The sequence below is a fragment of the Berghia stephanieae genome, chromosome 3 (genome assembly GCF_034508935.2).
Source record: "Berghia stephanieae isolate SIO BIC M18660-M18661 chromosome 3, UCSD_Bste_1.3, whole genome shotgun sequence".
Classification (NCBI taxonomy): domain Eukaryota; kingdom Metazoa; phylum Mollusca; class Gastropoda; order Nudibranchia; family Aeolidiidae; genus Berghia; species Berghia stephanieae.
In genome coordinates this window covers 102,593,764-102,613,763 of record NC_088362.1, presented here as the reverse complement: position 1 = coordinate 102,613,763, position 20,000 = coordinate 102,593,764, and the positions used below count along the sequence as shown (strand labels likewise).

At 36.0% G+C, this 20,000-nt stretch overlaps 1 protein-coding gene across 1 annotated transcript in view; it reads left to right on the top strand.

Moving 5' to 3' along the window:
* Positions 1-11,771, top strand: part of LOC144969721 (myophilin-like) — a 14,925-nt gene extending 3,154 nt beyond the window's left edge. The window contains exons 2-5 of the mRNA XM_078908880.1: positions 6,574-6,731; positions 8,401-8,505; positions 9,447-9,576; positions 10,156-11,771. Coding sequence (XP_078765006.1) covers positions 6,574-6,731; positions 8,401-8,505; positions 9,447-9,576; positions 10,156-10,344 — 582 coding nt within the window. The 3' untranslated portion in view covers positions 10,345-11,771. The remainder of the gene's footprint in view (positions 1-6,573; positions 6,732-8,400; positions 8,506-9,446; positions 9,577-10,155) is intronic.
* The last annotated feature ends 8,229 nt before the right edge of the window (positions 11,772-20,000 follow it).

The window sequence follows — 20,000 nt, the reverse complement described above, 5'->3', positions numbered from 1 at the left end:
GACTCCCAACGGAGTAGAAAATGTCTACCAATATCTTGGTAACAACAAAAGAGGAAGTGAGTAGAAAAGTGCCAGAAGACAATAGAGAATAACTTTTTTTTCGCGGCGGTGATGGGGTTTGAACCTGCGACCTTATTGGTACGACAACTCCGCCTGGCCGGGGAGAGCGTGACTCTACCATATGAGCTATCCACGAACCCAATATCATGCTACTTTTGATGGTGCATAATATACACATCTTTACACTGGAAAAACACAAGTTCCATGTTGGTAAGAAAGAAACAGATATTTCAATTGGATTCAGTAGTCTGATGTCACGCGCCCGGCAACGGCGGCCATCTTGGTTCTAAACAAAGAAAATCTTTACTTTTTATTCTTCATGCTGGCGAGAACTTTTCATTCCCTTTTCATATGCCTTGTGATCAGAATGTGTAAAAGTCAAAACATGATCAAATTGATGTTGTTTTTTTTTTTTCCTCTGGATACGCTTTTAAGCTCGCCGGAGAAATGTTTCATACGGCGTCCGCCATTGTTCCGATAGTTTAGAGCCAGTGTTACTAAGTTACCATACGTCATTAGGAAGGAAGTGACGGTGCGACTATTGAATCCTATTATCAAAAGATTAAGATGAACCCAACTCATATAAAGATTTTCAACTCTTGATTTCTAAAAATAAAATCTTTAGGAGCTATGTTTAATACTATAATGACTAGTCGACGATAATTTTAGTCTTTCGTTTTATTATATGAAGGAAAACTTTTCTAGCCAAAATGAAAAATAGTGATTACAGGTGACTGCATAATGCAATGACTGATAAGTGATAAGTGGATTTTCAATTAAATGTTCATATATTATGATCTTTTAAAAAGATTTTATAAGGTTTAAGCCAGTTTTTTTTATATTCCTTGTGCTATGTGTTGAAATATAAATTTTTTTCTTATGCTGTATGATATGCATATAGATGGTAAAAATTTACCTTGTGGAAAGGTGGTCTGCGTGCATTATAAATACGAATAGGTTTGGTGTTACCATTAATACTGTATGGAGTCAGAGATAAAGTTGCAGCAACAGCTCGTAAAATGTTATGACCCCAGGAACGGTTTCGTGATTCATATTCTGTCCATACCACTGTTCAATGACAAAACGCATTAATTTCTCTTTTAATTTTTTTTCTTTTTTTTTTTTTGCCAGAAAAATTATACTTCAAATATCGATAGAATAAGATGACCTCAATTTTGTCAAAAAAGTCTCAAACCTGAGTTTTCATAGACGTGCCACGTTTGAGAGTTTTGATAAGTTGGGACTCGATTTAACTAGTAAACTGACCAGAAAACTCGTCCTTCAAATATCGATATATATTTTAAATGAACCTCAAATTAGCAAAAACTCTCAAACCTGGGACCTTGCAAGGTGCAATGTTTTGAGAGTTTAAGCCAAGAAGTGGGTCATTTATATCAATCGATATTTGAAGGTCGAGTTTTCTGGCAAATTTTTTAAATACGTTTCTTTCCAGAATACGGCAACTGGTTAATCCATTGATTTTTGACGATAATATTTTCTGGCCACATTTTAAAAAAGTGTTTTGTAAGTGTGTACCAAAAAAGGTTTTGCTTATCTGAAGTATGTCAGTGTGCGGCAAACTGAAGGAATAAAAATGTTAAAGGACGGGTTTGAAGCGATATTCTTATAATTTAGCAATGCTCATAATTTGGAGCCAGCGCTTACCCACACTCTTCTTTGTTTTTATTTGGTGACATGAAAATTACATATATCATCAATTTCTTGCTACCCTTTTAGCGGAACTCTGATTTAACTCAAAGTACTTATTAACTTAAGCCCAGCCTTCAGTGAAACTGCTGGGTAGAAATGGGTTGGGGTGGGCGTGGGGTGGCGGTCTTTCAAACTATTCTTAATTATTATTATTATGCCATTTTATACAAAATGTATAAAATAAAAACCAGTCCACGTTTTGAAAATTTGCACTGGCTTCCTGTCCGCCATAGAATATATTATAAAATTGCTTTATTATCATCAAAAGGACTCTAGCTTTCTGAACTAATAAACCGTTGGCCTAGAAGTAAAAGCCTTCGGTCATCACGCGACATCACTATATCATTTGTACCAAAAAGCAAGCTAAATATTTTTGTGTTGGCTCTTTTCAATCTTTTGGCCCTAAACTCTGAAATATCCTATCTCAACCCATTGGAGAAATCGAGAATATCTCAACGAATGTGAGTAAACAGCCTTTTCTTCCAAAGACTGAACCTTGCGCCGCCACAAGGATTCGAACCAAATACCTAATCCGAAGCGAGTGTCACGCCACAAGACCACAAAGACTTAAAAAGAAGAGGGATGAATGATTTTCAACTAGGCGCGGAAAAACCCAAACTGTTCTTCTTTCACACTCATTATTGTGATATAAATCCATGACCGGACATTTAACACGGTCACTACATATAAAGTATGAGGCATTAAATGTGTTGTCTTCTTTTGAATCAAGGAAATAAATGCATCAGGAAAGATATGCTTTTATCAGTCGAGCTAAATAAGAAAGATAAATTCTAATGCAAATCCTTGTTTATTTGAGGCTAAGATAAGACAACACGGTGTGCGTGTGACTCACGCGCTCACTGTTGTTGTGGCTCCTCTATTATCTCGCAAAGCATTGACATTAAATCTCAAGGCACACTAACTGTATATTATATTTTTATCATCCATCTTTTGAACAAAAAAACAACAAACTCTCTTCCGCGCGGCATCCTTATAATAATAATAATAATAATAATAATAGTAATAATAATAATAATAATAATAATAATAATAATAATAATAATAATAATAATACACATTTATACAGCACAGCACTCATTCTCGTGTAAAACACAAGCTCTGGGCACTTTACAATATAAATCATCAATTTTGAGTGAAAAAAAAATAAAAAAATAAAAAGATGAAGTCGACTTGGCATTTCATACGGAATGTTTTTAGTTAAATAATCAACCAAACATACGTCTGATGTCAACAGGAATCACCCGTGTTATCCAAAGTGAACAAATTGGAGGTTAATAATCTTGTCCGAGGAACAAAAAAAAAAAACAAAAAACGAAAGTGCCTGAAGCGGGGCTCGCTTCCGGGCCATAGCCTGAACCATTCGTCTATCTTCTACCCCCCCCCCCCCACCCCTCTCATCCCTTCTAATCTAAGCAGCTGAGAAATCTGTTTAGGACAATTTGATCCATTTATATTTGAGTATTTGAGTATTTTCGTGAATAACTATCTAATTGCAATTGGTTTTAAAAAGCTCTGTTTCCCTCTTAAGCAAACCGCAGAGGTTTTAATTAATTAATAGTTAAAGAATTTCAGCTTTAATGTTGAATGATACGATCATGAATATATGAAAAATCATGTCAATCTGATATTATCTTGGATTTGAAGCTAAAATGATAAGAATTGACAATGTATTTTTGACTCTTTAAGACAGTACATTTACTCTCCAGATAAGAAATTTTAATCTCCTGTCTTTATGTGCCAAAAAAATAATAGTTTTGATAAATCTAACTGCCATAGATTTTAACAATTTTTTTAAAAAATGTCACATAATATTATTCTTCTTTGATATTCTTTGTTTTGTAATGAGGAATTTTATTTGATTTATGACTATCTAATCGTATCTAATAAGAATGTTATTGTAATTTGTATGGTTACTTGGTCTAGTGGTATGACGCTTGTCTTCGGACCTTATAGGTTGAAGGCTCGAGACCCTTTTGACAAGTCCAAAGTGGAGTCCTTTGAAGGGCTCTTAACCCTCTCCTTACCAACTATAGGAGAATCGTCACATTTGATACGATACAACCAGCATTTTTCTAATTCAAATTTCACATGTACATCAAACAATTTACAGAAAATGGACAGTGGGTTTTGTAGAGCATGTTTTGCTAAAGAAATTATTTATCGCAAGAACTTATTGCTATTATTTGAGTGATAAAAAATATATTTTTTGTATTAGTTGGGTGTGAAGTTTTGGGGAAAATCCTGGTAAGGAGTGAGTTAACTCACATTTTCTCACTATACTCTGGTGTAGAATAAACTTCGACGAAAACAGAAGGTCTCTGTTAAAAATGACGTAATTGTGCCTTATGGGCTTTATGTCTCATTCCACATTTTATAAGTTGTTGTTGACTTAGGGCCTTTGTAAATCGCTTTGAGAACATTCAATAGATATTCGCAAAAAAAAGAAAAAAAATCCAAAACAAAAAACAACAACAACAAAAAAAAAAAAAAAAAAAAACAACTAACAAAAAAAAAAAAACAAAAAAAAAAAAAACAACAAAATCCCAAAGTCAAATCTCTCAGTGTTAATTCTAGACTTTAAAAAGCAACGAATGCAACAACAATGAATTTGGAAAACAACGAGAGCTTTGTCATGCACGTGCTTAGACCCAGTTGTGTAAACTGCACCATTTGATAAACCCTTTCTATTTACTTTACTGTCGGACTCTGACAAAACGCCTTACAATTTTAGCTAGAATTTTTTTTACTCACCGGATATCGATGAATTATGATGATTTCCAATTTAACTAGAATTTATAAAACCCAAGACGTCTTTTAAAGGCTCAGGTTTAAGATTTCTCTGAACAGTTTAAATCAACACAATTCATCAATATTTAAAGTAAATGTTCCTGATCAAAATTTTTTAAAAGTATTTTGTCACTGAGCGGCAATTTATATATTCTCTTCAGATCTTATTTCAAGCAGTTATTTTGGAGATTTTATAGTAAATGCAATCTACAAAGATTAGATTTCTAATTATAACGGTGAGCTAATAGAATAGCGACTAATTAAGATGCTCTATAGGGAATGAGATTAGCGGAAGAGTAGCGTCCCTTGATACAGAGAGAACGTCAACTTAAAGATCGCTGAGAAACTATTTATCTAACCGCGCGGTTTCACAGGAAGCGAGGACGAGAGACTCATGCGCGAACTAACATGACGTTCTCTCTCTAATAACTTCTTCGCCGGTGACGTCCAATCAAGGGACGCTACTCTTTCGCTAATCTCATTCCCTATAATTATGATAAAATATTGCAAAATTAACATAGACACCTTGACAAACTAATAAATACTATAACAAGCACATGTAAATGTTGCTGCTCGAAGCTCGAAGAAATAAATAATAATGTGAAGTTGAATGTAAGCTTCAATTTAATTACAAAAACAGATCAAATGAACGTTTCGGGTTTCCCCTTTATCAACAAAACAGGATGAATGAAACACCACAGATGAATGAGATGATGTGGATTCATCTTAACTACGCCACTACCACATCATCTCATTCATTTGTGGTGTTTCATTCATCCTGTTTTGTTGATAAAGGGGAAATCCGAAACGTTCATTTGATCTGTTTTTTTTGGTATTTAAATTGAAGCTGACATTCAATTTCACATTATTATTTATAACAAGCACATGGCTTTACCTCACAGTAAAATCGACTTTCAGAGCCACAAGGGCATTGAGCTGGAGTTTATCCCGGTTTATATAGCATTAAACTGACAGTAACAATGACTTGCTAACCTTTGGATATGATACAAAGTACTTTCTGTGAGACCGAAGAGATCCAGCTACCTAGTCAGTTCTAGGTGGATAGAGGGTCAAAAAGAATCTTGACTGCACTCGGAATAAGAATCGATACCGATCTATTTGATTTTACGTCCAGGGCTCTAACACTGAGCTACCAGGACCCCAAAAGTCAGGCTGTGATATATGAAAATATAGTCAATTAAAATCCGAGGTCATAAGAAAAAAAATCCTAATTTCCCCCTTGTGATTCGACTCGCAACCTTCTGATCCAAAAGAGAATAACATTCCCTAACACTAACTACACCCTCGGCTTGCCTAAGATGTATGTATGTATGAGTTGCATTGTACATTAGTACGGCACCTATAGGGTGCTATGCTATATCAACATAAAAGTATCACGGTCACAGAAATTCACATATATTGGGACCAAGTGCTTGCTTGCCAAAGATGAAAATCATTGACAAGGATGTAAAGATCATATTCACCGATTTTGTAGTCGGAACAGAGCTTTCATTTTATGCTGTAGTAATCATCCTACTTTATATTAAGGTACGTCACGAATCATAAATAAAAATAGTCTTGGAACAATCTGATTTATTTGTCAAAGTAAGCGAAAAAAAAAAATCTGAGAAAAGAAGTGAACTCTTATTTAGCGCAATTTCTACTACATATGCTCCAAGCGCTTTACAAGTGGTACTAAGCCAAGAGAAACATTTAACATGTAGGAGGAGACAGCCAGGAACTCACTTTAGACATAAATATCGTGGTGAGAAAACGTGAATAAAAAGAACGAAACAGGATTCAACCCAGGTACCTACAGACACGCACGTAGAATATGTATCAGTATCATCTCTAGTCCTACATGTTAAGAAATATTGCTTTTTGTAGCGCTTTGAGACATTTAGAAGGTTTCGCGCTATGAAAAAGCTCTTTTTTCTGATTCAAGAAATCAAGAGAAATTACTATTTCCTCATTTTTTTTTTGTCGCAATTTTAGGTAGACAACTCATTTGACCCCGAAGAAGCCATAAAATGTCTGCTTTGGATTCGTGAGATCACCGGAGCAGACATCCCTCTAGAGCAGCTGGACGGCAACAGGCATAAAGTCTCTGATTTCTTCTACAAGATACTTAAAGATGGGATGCTGCTTTGTCAGTAAGTAATGGGTAGCCTGTTTACCATTATTTAACATCAAATATTTATAATAGCCTCGAATAACCTATCCTGTCGGAAGTTATGGCTCGCCTATGTGGTCTAGTGGTATGACACTCGCTTTCGGATCGGAAGGTCCTGGGTTCGAGCCTCGCTCGGCGCAAAGTTGAGTCCTTGGAGAAGGCTCTTTACTCATTTTCTCTCACCGTACTCATGTGTAAAATGAGTACCTGACCGTTAACAGCGTTGTCTCTGTCCGAAAAAAAGTGTAATATCGCCAAAAAGGCATCATGTCCCGTCTTAAATGTTAAATGTCGCTGTTGGTCAGGGACCCCTTGTAAAGCGCTTTGAGCACTTTTAGTGGATATTGCGCTATATAACAGTTCAATTATTATTTAATAAAGTGTGCCAATTTTTAAAATATATAATAGATTCTTACATTTAAAAAAGAAAAGTTCTTTTAATCCGTCAAAATATAGCCGGAAAACAGTGCTTGGTGTTGCCGTGAGGTCAGAGTACAAGATGAAAATATCATTATGCTTACATTGTGATGTGGAACTCACCAAAAAAATTGCTGTTAGTTTATTGGATTTTTTTTTAATAACCAAAACTACAAAGAGGTATATAAAACAATTTGACAACTCAAATGCTCGGCAAAAATCAAAATACTTGTGTTTTTCATACTATAACTTTCATTATCCTTTATCCAAAGTTTCCTTGAACGAAGCTATTGATTGAATGAGAAATGAAAATAATGATGAACTTGAATTTCAGCTCCATTAAAGTCAACAAAGATAATAAGTGGTGACGGTGACGACGTTTCAGATTTCTCCTTCATCAATGGTGTAGATAAAAAGTGAATTTACCATAAAACCGGAAAACGAAAAAGTATACACAGTCCTTTCTATTATCTCATTGTCAGATTTTTTTTCAAGATTTCCCCCAAAACTTCACACCCAACTAACACAAAATTATATTTTTTATCAGTCAGACATAACAGCAGTAAAAATCTTGCGATAAATAATTTCTTTAGCAAAACATGCTCTACAACACACTGTTCATTTACTTTAAATTTCAAATACTAAAGAAATTTGAATTTTTAAAAAGTGTTGGGTGTATCGTAACGAATGTGACGATTTTCCTATAGTTAGTAAGTAGAGGATTAATATTCATTCAGAAGTCTTCAGGAAAGTCGTCCGCTATTTAATGCTGGTCGGGACAGCTATGTGGAAAAGGCAATAGATTTACATCCGCAGGTCCCGGGCTTCATTTCTGTTGGAGGCATCTCGGTTATTTCCTAAATAAAAAACATTTGCACTATTGATCACTTTGCAGCACTGCAGCGCGGCTTACGCCTGATCTTTTTTTAAGATCGACCCTAAAGACAATAATCCCCTTAGGATTAATAAGGGGAATTCTTTCTTATTTATTTACTATCCCTAAATGTTCTAAAAACCTATATTAACCCAGACCTAGGTTTTATGAGCATATTGCGTCTGAAGAGACTCTTTTTATGAACATCTCTCTCTCTCTCTCTCTCTCTCTCCCTCTCTCTCTCTCTCTCTCTCTCTCTCTCTCTCTCTCTCTCTCTCTCTCTCTCTCTCTCTCTCTCTCTCTCTCTCTCTCTCTTTCTTTTAAAAATGTATTCGTCTATGTTTTCTAATCTCCACAGACTCATCAACTGCCTTGTACCAGACGATATGCAGATCAACACAAAACAAGCTACTTTCAAACCTTCCAGCAATACGGCGTTTGAGAATGCCAGAGAAAGAAACAGGTAAGACATCGTTGTCATTATTTTAATGTAATTTCCTTAATCGGAAACGTTGAAAGATGAAACATTTTCCCTATTGTCGTTAGTTGAGTCCTTGGAAAAGGCTCTTTACTCACATTCTCTCACCGTACTCAGGTGTAAAATGAGAACCTGGCCGTTAACAGCGTTTTCTTTGTCCGAAAAATTGTAATATCGCCTAACAGGCGTCATGTCCTGTCCTACATGTTAAGCGTTGCTGTTGGTCAGGGACCCCTTGCATAGCGTTTTGAGCACATTTAGTGGATATTGCGCTACATAAAGCTCAATTATAAAGCTCAATTACTTGTTTAGACAATCATTTTTCCTTTCTCCAAACTGGGATAGAACATGGGCAAGGAAATCAACAGAGGTCTCATGGGCGATCAAGTTTTTGTTTTTCTCACTTTCCATTTTAAATAAATATACATCATGGGGGGATTTTTCTAAAGTCTGTTTCACGTTAAGACTGAAGCACCAAATCCATCAGCTAAAGTGCAGAGACGTAAAACGTTTCTTGCAAGGAGAGAATTGAGATGCTGAAAGCAGTACTCGAATCCAATTTCTCCGGATGTTTCTATGCTCGATCGTCACCACAGAGAGAACTGATTGGCATGATACCATTATTTGGTAGAATAAGAAAGCCTCTTTATAGGGAATGCGATTAGCGGAAGAGTAGCGTCCCTTGATTGGACGTCACCTTACAGAGAGAACGTCAAAATGGTTTTGCGCATGCGTCTCTCTCGTCCTCGCTTTCGGTGAAGTGTCTCATGCCGTACAACCAACATGACGTTCTCTCTCTAATAACGTTTCCGCTCGTGACTTCCAACCAAGGGATGCTACTCTTCCGCTAATCTCATTCCCTATAGGAGGAATTTGATCATTAATCTCTAACAACAGCCTCTTCTTAAATTCGATTTGTTTTTCAGACTAGAGATATTCAACCAAAAATGTACAGAATTTGGTGTGGCAGAAGCTTTAACATTTCAAACAGATTCCTTGTTCGAGAGGACCAATTTGCCTCAGGTCGTATCAGCCATCAGAAATCTCGGTATCGAGGTAATTATACCCATTATTATTAATATATTAAATAGGGGTACAAATAATTGGAAACAGCAGTTGATTCACTAGCAAAAGGACAAATTAAGTATAGCATAAATCCGAGGTGTAGTCCAGATTTTTCTGCCACCCCCGGTCCCCTGGTAGTAGTAGATGTCTCGTCCTAAAGTATTAGTGTTGCTTTTGGCTCAGGACATAAGTGAAATGTTGCGCCATCTAAAAAGCTCCAGATCGGGTTATGTTGGCGCAAAGAAGATTCCAAAAACATAGATAACACTTAAGTTCATTTCGAAAATAAAAAGTAAATATTTAATCGAGTTTCGTAATTTTTGCTGTTATTGTTTTTTTTTTTTTTTTCCCCCTTTTTTGTGGATTTAATTGTCAGCTTCAAGTTCACCCAGATGTAAATTAAAAAAAAAAACAACCAAAAAAAAAAAAAAACACCCCAAAACAAACAAACAAACAAATGTTATAATTGTTGTAAATTTTTATCGTCGTTTTTTGTTTTTTAAAAAATGTATTTAGTATTTATCTATCTATCTATCTATATTTGACACCTATAGCATTCTTTTTCCATAGGTGGAGTCCCGTCCAAGCTACACCAATTCTCGCATGTGGCCGAGAAAATGCGAGAGTAACCGCAGAACGTTCACCGAGGAGCAAATGAGAGCCGGGGAAAGCATTATCAACTTGCAGATGGGAACGAACAAATTTGCCACGCAAGCGGGAATGAATTTCGGGAAGAAAAGGATGATCACAAAAGACTAGTGTGGTCGAATTAAATAATTATCGGAGACGGAACCTTTCTCATGTGGAGCAAATTTATGGTTTTATTATTTTAATCAAGTCTGTCGAAGGCTGACAGAACGCTTACTTTCATTTTTCTCAGATTAAAAAAATCCCTCTAAACTTCGATAAATTAAGATGACAATCAACTTGTTAAGGAATTTTAAAGCCGAGACTGTTTAATCGTAGCCATTATGTTATAGCCTGACAATGAAACCCAAAAAGACTGGCATTTTGACGTCATTATTTGTTTTTTGTCGTAGCCATCGTTTTGTTATAGCCTGACACTGAAACCCAAAAAGACTGGCAGTTTGACGTCATTATTTGGTTTTTGTCGTAGCCATCGTTTTGTTATAGCCTGACACTGAAACCCAAAAAGACTGGCAGTTTCACGTCATTATTTGGTTTTTGTCGTAGCCTTCGTTTTGTTATAGCCTGACACTGAAACCCAAAAAGACTGGCAGTTTGACGTCATTATTTGGTTTTTGTCGTAGCCATCGTTTTGTTATAGCCTGACACTGAAACCCAAAAAGACTGGCAGTTTCACGTCATTATTTGGTTTTTGTCGTAGCCATCGTTAAGTTCTAGCCTGACACTGAAACCCAAAAAGACTGGCATTTTGACGTCATTATTTGGTTTTTGTCGTAGCCATCGTTTTGTTATAGCCTGACACTGAAACCCAAAAAGACTGGCAGTTTCACGTCATTATTTGGTTTTTGTCGTAGCCATCGTTAAGTTCTAGCCTGACACTGAAACCCAAAAAGACTGGCATTTTGACGTCATTATTTGGTTTTTGTCGTAGCCATCGTTTTGTTATAGCCTGACACTGAAACCCAAAAAGACTGGCATTTTGACGTCATTATTTGGTTTTTGTCGTAGCCATCGTTTTGTTATAGCCTGACACTGAAACCCAAAAAGACTGGCAGTTTCACGTCATTATTTGGTTTTTGTCGTAGCCATCGTTTTGTTATAGCCTGACACTGAAACCCAAAAAGACTGGCATTTTGACGTCATTATTTGGTTTTTGTCGTAGCCATCGTTTTGTTATAGCCTGACACTGAAACCCAAAAAGACTGGCAGTTTCACGTCATTATTTGGTTTTTGTCGTAGCCATCGTTTTGTTATAGCCTGACACTGAAACCCAAAAAGACTGGCATTTTGACGTCATTATTTGGTTTTTGTCGTAGCCATCGTTTTGTTATAGCCTGACACTGAAACCCAAAAAGACTGGCATTTTGACGTCATTATTTGGTTTTTGTCGTAGCCATCGTTTTGTTATAGCCTGACACTGAAACCCAAAAAGACTGGCATTTTGACGTCATTATTTGGTTTTTGTCGTAGCCATCGTTATGTTCTAGCCTGACACTGAAACCCAAAAAGACTGGCATTTTGACGTCATTATTTGGTTTTTGTCGTAGCCATCGTTAAGTTTTTAGCCTGACACTGAAACCCAAAAAGACTGACATTTTGACGTCCTTATTTGGTTTTTGTCGTAGCCATCGTTAAGTTCTAGCCTGACACTGAAACCCAAAAAGACTGGCATTTTGACGTCCTTATTTGGTTTTTGTCGTAGCCATCGTTAAGTTATAGCCTGACACTGAAACCCAAAAAGACTGGCATTTTGACGTCCTTATTTGGTTTTTGTCGTAGCCATCGTTAAGTTCTAGCCTGACACTGAAACCCAAAAAGACTGGCATTTTGACGTCCTTATTTGGTTTTTGTCGTAGCCATCGTTAAGTTATAGCCTGACACTGAAACCCAAAAAGACTGGCATTTTGACGTCCTTATTTGGTTTTTGTCGTAGCCATCGTTAAGTTCTAGCCTGACACTGAAACCCAAAAAGACTGGCATTTTGACGTCCTTATTTGGTTTTTGTCGTAGCCATCGTTTTGTTCTAGCCTGACACTGAAACCCAAAAAGACTGGCATTTTGACGTCATTATTTGGTTTTTGTCGTAGCCATCGTTATGTTATAGCCTGACACTGAAACCCAAAAAGACTGGCAGTTTCACGTCATTATTTGGTTTTTGTCGTAGCCATCGTTTTGTTCTAGCCTGACACTGAAACCCAAAAAGACTGGCAGTTTCACGTCATTATTTGGTTTTTGTCGTAGCCATCGTTAAGTTCTAGCCTGACACTGAAACCCAAAAAGACTGGCATTTTGACGTCATTATTTGGTTTTTGTCGTAGCCATCGTTTTGTTATAGCCTGACACTGAAACCCAAAAAGACTGGCATTTTGACGTCATTATTTGGTTTTTGTCGTAGCCATCGTTAAGTTCTAGCCTGACACTGAAACCCAAAAAGACTGGCAGTTTGACGTCATTATTTGGTTTTTGTCGTAGCCATCGTTAAGTTCTAGCCTGACACTGAAACCCAAAAAGACTGGCATTTTGACGTCATTATTTGGTTTTTGTCGTAGCCATCGTTAAGTTATAGCCTGACACTGAAACCCAAAAAGACTGGCATTTTGACGTCATTATTTGGTTTTTGTCGTAGCCATCGTTAAGTTCTAGCCTGACACTGAAACCCAAAAAGACTGGCATTTTGACGTCATTATTTGGTTTTTGTCGTAGCCATCGTTAAGTTCTAGCCTGACACTGAAACCCAAAAAGACTGGCATTTTGACGTCATTATTTGGTTTTTGTCGTAGCCATCGTTATGTTATAGCCTGACACTGAAACCCAAAAAGACTGGCATTTTGACGTCATTATTTGGTTTTTGTCGTAGCCATCGTTATGTTATAGCCTGACACTGAAATCCAAAAAGACTGGCATTTTGACGTCATTATTTGGTTTTTGCACCGCCTAGTGAGTTGTCGTTAGTAGAGCTCATGGAAACAAGTGGTCCCATTGGTTGAACTATTGCATACAACTCACTATTTGTTATCTTGTGTGGCCAAAGGCTGGCATTTGGACGTCATTTTTTTGGTCAGTGTCAGGCTATAGATAGTTCGAAGATGACGTCAATCAGGTCTTTGTTATTCTTTATTTGCCATCCGCGTTTATGAGTAATGCTCACTGAACTGTATTAACCCGACTATAAACGTTCGTGGATACACACAGTTTTGTGTGTTGGTCAGTTATACTTCCGGATGGCAATGTTATGAGCTTCTCAGCCAAGTGCATACTATCTATAAGTTAACGATGGCTATGGTTTAACCCTCTCCTTACCAACTACAGCAAAATCGTCACATTTGTTACGATCTGTTAATCAGATTTGTTTTGTACATTACAACCTTTTATGTAAAAACTTTTATTTTATAAAGCTTGTTATGCTACACAAAAATGTGCATATCTAGTATGTACGTATATCTAATAAATTTGAGTGTAAAAAGTCATGTTCTGTGTTGTGTAGGTAGAATAACATGTCTGGAAAAACCATGAATATGGTCGGTAAGGTAGAGTTAAGAACTTTAGCCAAACTGAAAAAGGTTTTTGTTCTCAACGTTTCTCAGGAGTGCTTAAGTCATCTACAAACTGAATAACCAAATACTTAAAATAGAAGACTCATCAACGTAAAATGTGGCCCTCGATAGCAATCTGGTGTTATTTTGGGATGGACTAAAAGCTAAAACTAACATTTTAGTCAAAGTGATTAGAATTTTTTTTTAGTTTAAGGAAAAAGTGACAGAAAAAATGGAGTTAATAGGTTAATTAGAAGGGAGGAAGAATAGAGGAAGACAAAGAATGCCATACGTATGAAAGAATTCTCAACACGTGATGTCAGGTGGGTAGAAGAGAGATGTGGATTTCTTAAAGAGGGCTGATGAGAGAGAAGATTGTAGAGACATGATTGCCGATGTCTGTATCAAACTTGTCTCTTGATCATTCACGATAAAAGCACTTTTGATATACTCAATACATATCAGAAGAATTGAATTCAAATTCATTGATTTAAATCATACATTGAATTTTCAATTTCTTCATCCCGACATAATACCAGATTGAGGGGGTGGGTTACATATAACTATTGCTATTATTGTGAATATTTTGTTTTCGAATTTTTCCTACACATCAACGACGATCACGAAAGTGAAATGTTAGGAAGCAGGTAGCCATTGAGGCAAGATAAATCTAAAAGTGTTACAAAATACAGTAAAGTGAGTGGAGCAGGCACTTATGTTGGTAACAACAAGATATGAAGTGAGTAAAAAAGTGCCAGAAGACAATAGAGAATAAAAATTATTCGCGGCGGTGGTGGGGTTCGAACCTGCGACCTTATTGGTACGACAACTCCGCGGTGGTGTGCGAACGAATCGGCGGTCTCAAGAAGTGGGTGAGAGAGGGATCTAGAAATGACTTGGGTGTGAAACGAATATTTTTGTGTTCGTGGATAGCTCACACGGTAGAGCCACGCTCTCACCTGCCAGGCGGAGTTGTCGTACCAATAAGGTCGCAGGTTCGAACCCCACCACCGCCGCGAATAATTTTTATTCTCTATTGTCTTCTGGCACTTTTCTACTCACTTCATATCTTGTTGTTACAAAATACAGTGCAATACAAAGTAGAAGAAATGAAATAGGAGGAAGAAATTGTCCCTTCAACATACCTCCAGAAAGGCAAATTTTTAGGGTCAAAATGCTTCCTCCATTTTGACGTGTACATACATATATGTGCACGTCGCTCCATTTTGATAACGATCTGAACAAGTGTGTATGAAAGGTGCCAGACAAAGCAAGAAAGAAAAATAGAAAGAAAAAAAAAACATCCCAAAAATCAGTCTACCTAGATTGGGGATCGAACCTCAGACCTTCTGATTACCGGTCAGACGTGCTATGATTACACCACAGAGGCTTAGAAGGTCTGAGATTCGACCCCCAGTCGATGTAGACTAATATTTTGGGATTGTTTTTTTTCCTTCTATTTTTCTATCTTGCTTTGTCTGGCACCTTCCATACACACTTGTTCAGATCTTTATCTTATACTGGTGCCTGCTCCTTAATTACTTTAATTTGACACGCTCCATTTTGCTTTGTACGGCACTGTGTGTCTTACACACCTTTTCAAATCTTCAACTTAGAAAACATTTTGGGTGAACGTCTCTATGGCGCCATCGTGGCATACGGATTGACTAAAGAGGTACGTGATCAGAAACGGAAATTAAAAATGTAACTGGAACAGGAAATACAGCTGTACTTTCATTTTGAGTCCAACTGGAACCGGAAATACAGCTGTACTTTCATTTTGAGTCCAACTGGAACCGGAAATACAGCTGTTTATTCATTTTTGAGTCCCTTTGGGATCACCATTAGTATTCCATATCCTCCACAGTCTACAATATCATGTAAGATGCCTCCTGGTCCCACACGCCTCTTCACGAATGTTAACATTCTAATCCATAATACGTGTAGAAAGGTACTCTAATTGATGATCTGCTTATGTTCGTAATGAGTAATATTAAAGATCTGGAAAATCTAGTATCAACAATATTCAACATTGTAATGATATGTACTTATTTATCTTTTCAATAATAAGAAGTCGAGTATAAATGATAATTACATAAACAATAACGTGTTTTCATGAGAAACAACGTAGGGGCAGCGTGGCTCAGCGGTACGGTCTTTGCTGCGTTCCCTAAAAGTACCGAGTTCGATCACCCGCCGCTGTGCTTGTGTAGCCTTGAGCAAGTCACCTCGCTCTTGCTCAACTGACGCCTGGGTTATTCCAGTCTTCCCTTGGAATATACCCTTGAAACAAATTTTTATTTTATTTATTTATTTATTTATTTTTATTTGCTGTCATGTTTGGATACGTTTGAATAATCTGGATAAAACTATAACTTAATTTCACATGAGCAAAGTTCCGTCAGTTAAATTCTAATTTATTCATCGTGATAAGACGAAGGAATATTAGTATCAAGATGTAACTAAATCATACACATATCTAGATAACTAAAATTACTTTTTGAATAACATTAGATTAAAGATTAAATTGTTATTTCCGTTCCGTTTTCTTTAATGGTCCATTTCTTTCAAGCCAAACTACACTGTGTCTAGATGACGTCCAATTCTACAAAAACGCTTCTCCTAACAATACACAAAAAACGCGTGCCAACAAACACGCACACACACACACACACACACACACACACACAGATATATATATATATATATATATATAATATATATATATATATATATATATATATATATATATATATATACACGCATACGTGTTTTTAATTAGTGTTCAGAAATTACAATCCTAGATCAAAATATGTAATTATAAGTTGATTTTTAAATGGAGTGATTATTGATGAGTCCGAGAGTCCGAGACAGTTGTGTCGACTCTCAGCTAAACAACAAAATTGCATATTAAATCAGTCATTTGTGAGGAAATAAGTACTTTTAAATGCCTTAATTGTAATTGTAAATTATGCATGGCTACAAATATGAACTTTCTTTGTCTCAAATGACTTTACGAATGCCTTTTCGCAGTTACTACTACTAATAAGAATGTTGATATACATTTATTATTATAACTTTCTATGCAATTGCATCTCTAAATAAATTATGATTTTATTTATGTTTCCATTATTTTACTATCATTAATTGTCTTGTGCCGAAAAGTAATAAATAAAAAATATAACAGTTTCAAAAGATTAATAAAATACCAAACACGGAACATTTCGGGCTCAAAACCCTTCTTCAGCTAACAAAATAACCTATTAAAACAAACGAATTACTTAAAAACCGAGATGGACGTTCCATGTTTGGTATTTTGTTCTTTTTTGAAGCTGTTATATACATTTTTGTATATTACTTTTTCAAGTCCACAACTTCTGAATCTTAGACACTTAGAATCACTTTGTTTTGTTTCGCATGACTGTCTTTCAAAGACGCTGATTCTTCCAACCAATATTACCTTTTCGAAAGGTTTAAAATGAGTTGAGAACAGATTCTAGAAGTTAGTTGATGAGCACTTGTTGGATCAAATACCATGAGGCTCTCACCATGGCCTTTAGCACGACAAAGCGAAGCCTAAGTAAACTTATAGTTATAGCCTGAACACCGCCACCCCCCCCCCCCAAAAAAAAAAAGAAGTTAAATTACAAGGCGACAATCACCAAAAGAATGTGAAATATTGAGTTGTAATTAGTAGTGCTCATAGAAATAAAGGATCAAATTAGTGACCAGGCAAAGGTGTAAAATAAAAATCCGAAAAAAAAAACTCTGTATGAAACAGTGCCAGACAAAGCATGTAAGACAATTACAATAAAAAAATAATCCACCAAAAAACAGGATGTCTTGACGGGTAACCTGGCAGTCTCAGGTTCGACCCCTAGTCGAAGCAGTTTCTTTTATTTTTTTTGATTTTTTTCTTCGTTTTTTTTCTTTCTTGCTTTGTTTGGCACTATATTTCATACACACTTCAAGGACACAATAAATGATCCCATTGGTTTAACTATTGAATACAACTCACAAATCACTTTCTTTTGGTGGTCGTCACCTTGTATCGTCATCTTTGTTTATTAGTCAGTGTCAGACTATGATTTTACGAGGCTACGGATGAAGCAACATACGATAGACATGGTGGGCTTAAAACACCTACACTTCATTTTTATTTACCTATTGTTGGATCATTGACACCAAGCCATCAGATTGTGTTTCGGCATCTCTGTTATCTCCATGCAACTAGTCCAGAACGATATTATTTGTGAACAGGTTTGAATTATATGAAATTTTATCAGTGAATATTATGTGTGATTATAGATTATTTATGAATAATGAAATTAATGATTTGAATAGGTGAACCTTAGTCATTACGTGGTTTTAGTAGAGTAATGTGACATTAAAATCGTCTTAGAGTTTAGCCATTTTATGTCTTAATTAACTTTTATAACAATGAGAGAGTAATATTACTCAACATTTCGTATTTGTGACAAATAAAATGATAAAATCAAAGTCAACAAATACTTTGGTATCAGTAATGTTAGTAATGAATTAGAAAAGTTAAGATTTTTATCAATCTTTATTATTACACATAAAGAAATTATAACTGTTTAGGAGGTTTCCTCTTCAGTTTATGATAATCTGGCAAAAAAAAAAAAAAAAGGGGGGGGGGGGGGGGGGGGGGGAGAGAGCTAAAATCCAAACTGCATATTGCATTGGCATTATATCGATTTTAGGTTGAGATGTTTTGGTGTCATTATGAAAGTCCAGGTTATATTTTATTCCAGAATGATTTTATTATTTGCAAGTGTGTTGTCCAAAGTCTCTTTTAGTTTCGCGTAAGTTTTGGGATTTTAGGGTGTTAGCAAAGCATTGTATTCCATGATAGAGATAAGATTAAGATAAACTCATCGGGACCTGAAAAGAAAAATCTTTAAGGGTTAACGTCTCAATTTTCAAGGAAAACAACCCTTCAATTCCTAATGAGTAATGGGGAAAAGTCTAGTAGCCTCCCTTGTGCACAAACTAATGAGTGCGTGGCTTTTTTTTTTTTTTTTATCAATAATGCATATTCTTGTTTGGTGTCCTATCTGAATTTTTAAAGGGTTATTTGTTGGGGGGGGGGGGGGGGGGGGGGGGCGGAGTTGGCGCATGGTGGTGGGGAAAGAAGGCTTGGCAGAGAACAGTTGATTTTGTCATGACAGAGACCGATATTGTGTTTATTTAACCAGACTGATGAATTGGCTAAAATAAATAAAAAATTGGACCAGGCAAAATGATAATAATTTTATAGAGATACTATCTTAAGCAAGTTTATCTTATCTGGACTCCACTGTATATGTACTTATTTACAAGTGTTAAGGTCTCGTCGTTGTAATAGAAATGTTACAAAGAAACGCAAAATAATGCCCATTAAATAACAAAACAAGCCCATAATTATGTTCATCAGACTTTAAAAAGATCGTGTGCATCCTTTTGCTTTAGATACAGAACGACTGCAGAAATTCGAATATATTTTTTGAAGATTAAATTTCGGTCTGAAATCGTTTCAATAAGTAATTCAACTTTTATAAAAGTTACATTCATCAAAAAGGTTAAATTGTAGTAATTAATGCTGTCATGGCATAATAAATTTGATTGGTCTCTATTTTGTACTGTGACAAATTACACACATTTTCAGATCTTTATTCTGTAGTGTCCACACGTATGACGTCATCACATGGCCTTTCCATGTTGCCGCAATTGTCGTGTTTGATAAGACAACAGATAAGGCACGAATCTTATGTAATATTCGGTCTGGGGTGAAATTAAATCTATGCGTTAACGCCGCACCTTGTGGCACGAAGTACAAAGGGCATCGGCCACAATGAAATATGATGCCATTCATTCTCAGTTTACGGCTTCATTCTTTTTGGGCTTTTTTTTGTGTGTGTTTTTATTTTTTTGTTTTGTATATTAAATTCTTATTCTTTCTATTTTTTAAAAATCTTTCCTCTAAAGAAACGGTGATGAAAGTCATTAGCCGCTAAGTTGAGAGGTTATGAGTTTTAATCCACTTGAAGAAAAAGCGAATAATTTTTTATGTTTTTAAATTTTTCGAATCATTGAATGGGCTATCCAAGTTCTTAGATTTATCCATGCTCTTTTTTTTTTTGAAACCTTGAAACGAATGAATCTGTAGAATATGAATGATGTCTCTCAGGGTCATTGAGAATCTGATAGCTGGATATACCCATAGATAAGCAA